At 37.9% G+C, this 10,311-nt stretch overlaps 1 protein-coding gene across 1 annotated transcript; it reads left to right on the top strand.

Annotated features, from left to right (window-relative positions):
- The first annotated feature begins 2,314 nt into the window (after positions 1–2,314).
- Positions 2,315–4,908, top strand: LOC117615086 ((R)-mandelonitrile lyase 2). Its single transcript, XM_034344089.1, has 4 exons — positions 2,315–2,715; positions 2,862–3,518; positions 3,660–4,500; positions 4,629–4,908. The coding sequence occupies exons 1-4, from the start codon at positions 2,613–2,615 to the stop codon at positions 4,717–4,719; spliced, it is 1,692 nt and encodes a 563-aa protein (XP_034199980.1). The 5' UTR covers positions 2,315–2,612; the 3' UTR covers positions 4,720–4,908.
- Positions 4,909–10,311: the final 5,403 nt, after the last annotated feature.

Below are 10,311 nucleotides of genomic sequence, written 5' to 3'. Positions count from 1 at the left end.
CATGGGTGGGGGCTACTGGATTTTGGTGATGGTGGCTGACGATGATTGGGAGTGTAGTCTAAAATATCGATAATATTGATGAAATATCGAGGATATTATAGTTTTTTTCGGATCATAGATATTTCAAAACGTATCCATACACATATTGTATACATATCGATAATATCAGAAAATATCAATGTCGATAATTTTGCTCACACTTCAGCAGTATTTTGTCAAAATATCGCTATAATATCAAAAATATCAATGTAATAGGAAAAATGAAAAGAAAAAAACAAACACAAAGCACACATACAAAGGGGATTCGATTCCATTTCACGCCTCCAACGCCTTAACCACCATGTTGCTTATGTTTTTATGATAATACCAAAGAGGAACTCTATGTAGTGGTACTAAGTCACTCATATATTTTTCCATGCAGTGTATAAAGTGTACAATAGTGTAGTAAATCATTATATAAAAATTATTATGGTGTGTTTAATCTTCTTTCATCAATTGTTACATATTTTCTACACTCACAGTGTTTGTTAGCTCGCTATATAATCAACTTAAATCAATTAAACTCATAATGCAATGCATTTCCTTCCAATTTTTTTGTGATACACTAATAGAGAATTGACTAAATAAACATCCTTCAAAGTTTCAATAAAAATTTTCAAGTTTTTCTTACATTTCCGTGGTTTTTATTCAATTTTGATCGATATTTCCATCGAAATTTTCGTATTTTTGGACTACCGATATTTCATATACCATCGATATTTTAGACCTTGATTGAGAGTGGGGGAGGGATGGGTCTGGGCTAATGGGTGTGTAGTTAATGAACCCTAAAAAAAGTGTAAAATATTTAAAATCTATTTTGTATGTTTAATTTGGATTTTAAACTTTCTAATAGCTAAAATTACTAAAATGCACATGCCACATCAGCACATTTAACTGACGGAAGTAGTGAAGTGAAAATTTTCAACAAATTTGAGAGATTCTAAGGGTTAAGTGAGAAAATTTTCAATTCCAGGGGTAAACTAAGACTGAGTGTCCATTATTGGGGTAAAACAATAATTAATCAAAGGCCATACTTTGGCCTTGGAAAGCCCTCGTGGGTGCAATGGAACCCCTTGACACCCTCCCTAAAAGGAAAAAAAAAAGGGTTAACAGAATTTTACCCCCACGAGATTTCAATTTTGTCAATTTATGCCCCAACGTTTTAATATTCAACTAATTTACTCACTCCATCAATTTGACCGGTTTGGTCTTTTGTTAAATTGATGAAGTGGCATAATCTAACCCCTTTTTATCGAAAAGATGCTTTATTAAAAAATAATAAGCACCGTAAGAGTGTACAAAGATAGAACTAAAACAGCTAATACTATCCACAACCTAAACATGAGAGACATGAACAAATACGTGATCTTATAAAAGACTCATGCTTGAACTAGTCTGAAGTGGTTGTATTCAAGGTTTCTTGCAAAGATCTCAAAATGTAAAGAAGGATTTGTATTCAAACTTTAATTTAATATTTGATGTTATGGCAGAACAAAGCTAATTTGTAGTAATTTTTCTATTGAAGCTAATTTAAGATACTTCTTAAAATGTAATCCCAAGGATCCGTTGGTTGTATGAAAGGAATCCTGCAGAGAGCTCAAAATGGAAAGAAGGATTCTTTTTCAAACTTTCATTATAATATTTGATGAAGGGCTCGCTTTACAAACGATCAGACAAAACTTTGATATTCAACTTATACAAGAAGAGAATGAAAGAATACAAATTCTATCAGTTGGGAATCTATTCCTTCACGAGTTGTTTGCCCTTATCCTCATCGCTGTGGTGTTGATTGCTCTCAAAGCTTTGGCATTGTATATGCGGTGGAGTGTGAATTGCACTCACAGCTATATTCACAGCGTTGTCTTAAATGCTGTAGAGCACTGTGTGAATTTCTCTCACAAGTCTTATCACCGCTGGTCCTCGCAGCTGTGTGTGTGAGTCTGGGCTTGGAGTATGTGGCAGCGAGCTCGGTTTACAGATAATGGCCACTAATGAACATGTACAAACAGAGTATATTGTGTAGGAAAATTGTGGGCAACTATTAAGTGCATGGCGTGTCAATGTGTTAGTGTTCTTAATCCATTCAAATTGTAATACGTGGTGGCGACCAATGGCAGAGCCAGGATTTCATGTATAAGGGGTCGTCTCATAAAATATATATAATTCGAACTCGCAATACATGTCAAAGTAACCAAAGGGATCAAAACATCATATATACATAAATATGGATATTGCAACATATTTTTCATTTGGTAATCTACACATAAATTGGAAGACCCATTAAACTCAATGGAGAGGATAAATCAAATTTCAGAAGGGTCTCATTTTGTGCTTTCATTGCCAACACTAAAAATCCCTATGTTCGACCTCCATGATGAAATCGTGTGATTGTAAGTGTACGACAACACTATATGACAAGTTAATGCATTCATGTGATAATGCTTTCGGAATATAATCACGTGCTTTCATCTCAAACATCAAAAGGCCCTAGAATGTAAAGTCTTATTCTCTATAAATTCCGGAGAATGGAGAGCTTCTACGAAAGTGTGAAAGTGTTTTGAGTTATCAAAAACATGGAGAAATCAACAATGTCAGCTATACTGTTGGTGTTATACATTTTTGTCCTCCATCTTCAATATTCTGAGGTCCACTCGCTTGCCACGACTTCTGATCATGGTAAATCACTTCATCCGTAATTCAAAACACCAAAAAGGCAATCAAAAAGAAAACGGAAAAAAGTGTAAGAAAAGCAGATATAGACGCCTGCATAGATGCATGTGCTATATACTTTTAAAAACTCTTCGTCTCTTGAGATTTTGCAGATTTTAGCTACCTGAGCTTTGCATACGACGCCACTGATCTAGAGTTGGAAGGATCATATGACTACGTTATAGTTGGCGGAGGAACATCAGGGTGTCCATTGGCAGCAACTTTATCAGAAAAATACAAGGTGCTCGTTCTCGAAAGGGGCAGTCTTCCGACAGCATATCCCAACGTCTTGACTGCAGATGGGTTTGTATATAATCTCCAGCAAGAAGATGATGGAAAGACACCGGTCGAAAGGTTCGTGTCCGAAGATGGTATTGATAATGTACGGGGCAGGGTGCTCGGTGGCACAAGCATTATCAATGCCGGTGTCTACGCCAGAGCTAACACCTCAATCTATAGTGCATCAGGAGTTGATTGGGACATGGATTTGGTTAATCAGACATATGAGTGGGTTGAAGACACTATTGTGTACAAGCCAAATTCTCAATCTTGGCAGTCTGTTACAAAAACTGCATTCTTGGAGGCTGGTGTTCATCCAAACCATGGATTTAGTTTAGATCATGAAGAAGGAACTAGAATTACCGGCTCAACTTTTGACAACAAGGGAACGAGACATGCAGCTGATGAACTTCTTAATAAAGGAAACTCTAACAACTTGCGAGTTGGAGTTCATGCCTCAGTAGAGAAGATCATCTTCTCCAATGCACCAGGTATGTTGCATCATGCACTCCAAAATTAATATTTTTTCATTTTAAAACACTAGCAGGAGCCAAGGTCTGGAAGTACGAATAATATTTCATTATTTTCCTTGGATTTGTTTGATAATGATTATAAGCTTTTCTGTAATGTAGGTTTGACAGCTACAGGAGTCATATATAGGGATTCTAATGGAACGCCTCACCAAGCATTTGTACGCAGTAAGGGAGAAGTTATCGTGAGTGCAGGGACAATTGGGACCCCTCAACTTCTACTACTTAGCGGTGTTGGGCCAGAGTCTTACCTATCATCTCTAAATATTCCAGTTGTTCTTTCCCATCCTTACGTCGGACAGTTTCTGCATGACAATCCTCGTAATTTCATTAACATTTTGCCCCCAAATCCAATTGAACCCACAATTGTAACTGTTCTAGGAATTTCAAACGATTTCTACCAATGTTCTTTCTCGAGCTTGCCATTTACAACTCCACCCTTCGGTTTTTTCCCTAGTACATCTTATCCCCTGCCAAATTCGACTTTTGCTCACTTTGCTAGCAAAGTGGCAGGACCTTTATCTTATGGTTCTCTCACACTGAAATCATCCTCTAATGTGAGAGTCAGTCCAAATGTCAAATTTAATTACTATTCAAATCTGACAGATCTTTCTCATTGTGTTAGCGGCATGAAGAAGATTGGTGAACTCTTGAGCACAGACGCATTAAAACCATATAAAGTTGAAGATTTGCCGGGTGTAGAAGGTTTTAATATTTTGGGAATCCCTTTGCCAAAGGACCAAACAGATGATGCAGCCTTCGAAACATTTTGCCGAGAATCAGTAGCCTCATATTGGCACTACCACGGTGGATGCCTTGTCGGAAAGGTGCTTGATGGTGATTTTCGTGTTACAGGGATCAATGCATTACGCGTTGTTGATGGCTCAACATTCCCTTACACACCAGCGAGCCACCCTCAGGGCTTCTATCTGATGTTAGGGAGGTATGTTAAATACACTTACTTGCAGCCACTACAAATTCTCAATAATTATTTGGTTGAGTGGCTTGTTTGTAATGAACTCTATGCCATATTTCTCTTTCTCATCCTTTCCATTTTTGTGCCATGGGCAGGTATGTGGGCATTAAAATTCTGCAAGAAAGATCAGCTTCAGATCTAAAAATCTTGGATTCCCTCAAGTCAGCAGCATCCTTTGTTTTTTAAACTTGATGAATAAACCCATGAGTTTGGCTATAAATAAATAAAATACGAATCCCCTTTTGTAAAAATAAACCCATGAGATCTGACTCAAGTGGGATTAGGGTTTGGCTAGCAAACGGGACTAGGCTCTTTCTATCCCCCATGGTTAGCTGTACCTCTTTGGTTCGTATGTAATAAATTTCCCTTGTAATATCGAGACTATCTATAAATAAATAAAATACGAATGCCCTTAGTATATATGTTGTTCAACGTACGTTATTGGGATCAAAACATAACAGTACGTTCAAGATTCAACAACAACTTTATCTAAATGAACTTACTCGTAGGCTTATGATAGCCTACGATGTTCCAAATTCCAACTCCAGGCAGGCTTTTTCTTTTCTTTTCTTTTCTTTTTCTTTTTCTTTTTTTGTAATAACAGGCATTGTTTTTGTAATAAGCGTCATGATATTGCTAGGAGTGTCATATGTAAGGTTCTAGAACTTAAATAAAGCGTGATGAATTCCTTTTGCTAAGATTTTCTCTCTCAAAAGTGTCTGCAGTTTTTGTAGAATTGTAAGTAGTGAGCCTGATTTATTTTAAGCCTAGAGTGTTAATTGTGTATTCACTTAGTCCTAGAGAATGACAAGTGTAAGGCTTCAAACGTGTAAGGCTAAAATAGCCAAGAGTGGTATTCCTAGAATTGAGACAAATGGATGGCTGAGATTCATAGATGCTTGTGTGAATCCAGCTCAGATCTAACGGTCATGTAGTACATGCCGTACGTGTGAGCTCATTCTTACAGATAGAGAATATACAAAACCTTGTTCACATACTTTGTGAGCAAGTAGAGCAGTTATTCAATAGCATTCTCTATTTCTTCTTTTCTCTCTAACTGACCAATACCCAAAACCCAGCTTGAATAGCAAAAACACTTACATGGCCTCAGAGCCAGGTTCGATCAATTGAATCTGGGCGTTTTTCAAATTTGTGAAATCAAGCTAAATCAGTGCTTACTCAAGCTCGTGGCGATTGATTGGAGTTCATTTGATATCTGAAACAAGTTGGTTTTGGTTATCTAAGATTAGCAATGTCTGGATCTGGAGGTTCAGAAGTAAGAACTCTGATCTTCTCCGATGAGAACTATGAGTTCTGGAGAATCAAGATGATAACCATCTTCAAGTCATATGGGTTGTGGACTCTGGTGGAGAAAGGAATTACGAGTCCATAATAGAAGAAGAAGAAGGCAGTTGAGGAAACATCTACAGAGGAAGATAATGAGAAGATGGTTGCGATTCTTATGAAGGATGCAAAAGCTCTGGGGATTATGCAGAACTCAGTTTCTGATCAGATCTTCCCTCGCATTGCTAATGCTGATTCAGTTAAAATGGCATGGAATCTGCTATATGGAGAATATCATGGTGGTGACCATATCAGATCGATAAAGCTTCAAAATTGAGTATACTAGGATGTATGAAAATGAATCTCTATTTGCATATCTTACTCGTTTGAATGAGCTAATTAATCAAATGAAAACATATGGTGAATCTCTATCTAATGAAAGGCTCGTTCAAAAGGTTCTAATCAGTTTGAATAAGGTTTATGATCCTATTTGTCTAGTGATTGAAAATACAAAAAGTCTAGAAACAGTAGATTTACAGGAAGTCATTGCCATTCTAAAGAATCAAGAGCAACGATTTGAGCTGCATAATACTGATACAGTTGAGAAGGCATTTGCCTCTTTTTCTGTGAATCCTAAAAGCCAGAACAAGGGAGGTTTTCAATCTGGTCAATCTAAGTCTCAGAAAAATTGGAATCCAAAAGGCAAACCATGGGAATCAAATTCCAAGCCTGAACACACCAATTTTGCACAGAACTCATCATCAACAGTGGGTCAAGAAGGTTCAAAACCACAGTTCAAAGTGTGTTCTAAATTTCATTTAGGTGAATGCAGATACAAGGGAAAGCCTAAGTGTTACAATTGTGACAAATTTGGACATTTGGCTAAAGAGTGTACTGCAACCAAGAATGTGCAGAAAGCAAACTGTGCAAATCAAATGGAAGTGACTAGAAACCTATTCTATGCCAACAGTACTATTGCTGCCACAAATGTTACTGGAGAATGGTATATAGACAGTGGTGGTAGCAACCACATGACTGGAAATGAGAGTTTGCTGACAGATATCAGAACAAATGTTGTAGGCAAGGTACAAATGCCAAATGGTGAGCTTGTGAATGTAGCTAGAATGGGCACATTGGCAATTGATACTACCAAAGGGAGAAAGTATATCAAGGAAGTGATGTATCTTCCTGGACTGAAAGAGAATTTACTAAGTGTGGGCCAAATGGATGAACATGGTTACTATCTAGTATTTGGAGGAAAATTGTGCAGCATCTTTGAAGGTCCTTTAGTAGAGTGTCTTGTAATCAAAGTAGAGATGAATAGGAATAGGTGTTATCCCTTGACACTATTACCTAATAATCATATTGCACTAAAGGCAAGTGTATCTAACTCTACTTGGACATGGCACAAATGGTTGGGCCATCTGCATCTAAAAGGACTAAGTCAACTCAAAGAAAAGGAGATGGTGCATGGATTGCCATTCATGGAAAAGGTTGATGGAGTCTGTGAAGGATGTCAGCTTGGAAAGCAGAATCAAGAATGGTTTCCAAAGAACCAAGCATGGAGAGCAAGCAATCCTCTTGAGCTAGTTCATATGGATTTGTGTGGACCTATGCAAAATGAATCCATTGCTGGCAACAAGTATTTCATGCTTCTTATAGATGATTGTACAAGAATGGTCTGGGTCTATTTTCTTAGATACAAGTCTGATGCACTGAATTACTTTCGAAAGTTCAAATCAATGGTAGAATTGCAAAGTGGCTTTAAGGTGAAGTGTTTGAGAAATGACAAAGGAAGAGAGTTCACATCTAGTGAATTCAACAAGTTATGTGAAGCTGAAGGGATTCAAAGACAACTCTTTATGGCCTATACTCCACAACAAAATGGAGTGGTGGAAAGAAAAAATAGGACTGTGGTTGAAATGGCAAAAGCAATGCTTTATGAGAAAGGATTGCCTTACTATGTATGGGCAGAAGCGGTGCACACAGCTGTCTACTTACTAAATAGGTGCCCTACTAGAGCATTTGGAGATAAAACTCCATTTGAGGCATATAGTGGTAGAAACCCAGGACTGGCACACCTCAAAATATTTGGTTGTGCGTGTTATGTACACATACCAAGTGAAGTGAGGCAGAAGTTAGATGCAAAAAGCACCAAGGGTATTTTTGTGGGGTATGCAATTTGTGAAAAAGGTTATAGAGTGTATGATCCTGCTACTAAGAAGATTCTACTCTCAAGGGATGTTGTGTTTGATGAGAATACAGCTTGGGATTGGAAACAAATGTCTGATAAACAAGGAATTGTGATCAATCATAAAGAACAATCTGAACTGTCTAATGACTCATCACAAATGACACCTTCTAGAAGCTATGATCACTTTCAATCACCAAGGACAAGTGATATAAGCAGCAGCATGAGAAACACTCAAGCTTTTGATCACACTCCATTAAAGTGGAGAAATCTGGATGATGTTCTAGCTCAATGCAATCTTTGTATTATGGAACCAGAAAAATTTGTTGAAGATGCTAAAGATGAATCTTGGATGAAAGCAATGAAGGATGAACTGTCAATGATTGAGAAAAATGCAACATGGGAGCTGGTGGACAGACCAGCTGATAAGCCTATAATTGGAGTTAAGTGGGTGTTCAAAACCAAGCTAAACCTTGATGGTTCAGTACAGAAGAACAAGGCAAGGCTGGTTGCCAAAGGTTATGCTCAGAAACCAAGTCTTGACTACAATGAGACCTTTGCACCAGTGGCTAGACTTGATACAATCCGCACACTAGTTGCATTGGCAGCACATAAAAATTGGAAATTGTATCAGCTAGATGTCAAATCTGCCTTTCTAAATGGTGTTTTGGAAGAGGAGGTGTATGTAGATCAACCTGATGGTTTTGTGGTCAAGGGGAGTGAAGATAAGGTGTACAAGCTTCATAAAGCTCTGTATGGCCTAAAACAGGCACCAAGAGCTTGGTATGGTGAAATTGACACCGACTTTGCTCAGTGTGGATTTGCCAAAAGTCAATGTGAGGCCACTCTCTATACCAAAACTAGAGGAGAAGCAGAAATTCTAATAGTGTCCATCTATGTAGATGACATTGTTTATACAGGGAATTGTCAGCCAATGTTAGAGGAGTTCAAGCAAGAAATGATGGTGAAATATGAAATGACAGACTTGGGGCTCTTGCATCATTTTTTAGGAATGGGAGTCATTCAAACTCACACTAGCATTTTTCTTCACCAAAAGAAATATGCAGCATCTTTGTTGAGCAAATTTGGCCTACGTGAATGCAAACCTGTCTCTATACCTCTGGTTACAACTAAGAAATTAAGCAAAGATGATGGAAGTGGTCCAGCAAATGAAGAGCAATATAGGAAGATTGTGGGAAGCTTGCTATACCTCACAGCTACAAGACCTGATATAATGTATGGATCTAGTCTACTTGCTAGATTTATGCGTTGTCCTACTAATAAGCATTATGGAACTGCAAAAAGAGTTCTCAAGTATATTCAGGGGACACTTGATTATGGGTTGGAGTATGTGAAAGGAAGGAATGCAGTGTTAATTGGCTATTGTGGCAGTGACTGGAGTGGCTCAGTGGATGACAGTAAGAGCACTTCAGGATATGCTTTCTCTTTTGGCAGTGGTGTTTTTGCTTGGGCATCAGTCAAACAAAACTGTGTTGCTCTTTCTACTGCCGAGGTAGAATACATCAGTTCATCAAAAGCAACTGCACAGGCAATTTGGCTCAGATTTGTTTGGGAAGACTTTGGTGAATTTCAAGTTGAAGCTACACCACTACATTGTGACAATGCAGCTACAATTGCTATCACAAAGAAACCTGTGTTTCACCAAAAAAACTAAGCATATTGATCGAAGGTATCACTTCATCAAGGATGCCTTGCAAGAAGGAATCATTAACTTGATTTACTGTCCTACAAATGAGCAGCTGGCAGATATCTTCACAAAGTCTGGCTAAAGATCGATTCTGCTATCTCAGAGACAACCTTGGTGTGAAATTAGCTCAAAACTTAAAAGGGGGTTTAGAATTGTAAGTAGGTGAGCTTGATTTCTTTTAAGCTTAGAGTGTTAATTGTGTATTCACTTAGTCCAAGAGAATGACAAGTGTAAGGCTTCAAACGTGTAAGGGTAAAATAGCCAAGAGTGGTATTCCTAGAATTGAGACAGATGGATGGCTGAGATTCATAAATGCTTGTGCGAATCCAGCTCAGAGCTAATAGTCATGTAGTACATGCCGTGTGAGCTCATTCTTACAGATACAAAACCTTGCTCACATACTTTGTGAGCAAGTAGAGCAATTATTCAATAGCATTCTCTATTTCTTCTTTTCTCTCTAACTGACCAATACCCAAAACCCAGCTTGAATAGCAAAAACACTTACAGTTTTTGCCTTAAAGCTGAGATGGTGGGGGATATCGCCGTGTTAACCTACAAGTAACATTACATTATAGTTGCAATCCCTCCACTGCAA

The sequence above is a fragment of the Prunus dulcis genome, chromosome 1, assembly GCF_902201215.1.
Source record: "Prunus dulcis chromosome 1, ALMONDv2, whole genome shotgun sequence".
In the NCBI taxonomy this organism is placed as follows: domain Eukaryota; kingdom Viridiplantae; phylum Streptophyta; class Magnoliopsida; order Rosales; family Rosaceae; genus Prunus; species Prunus dulcis.
The sequence above is the reverse complement of the archived record's forward strand: the minus strand, read 5'-3'. Positions and strand labels throughout refer to the sequence as shown.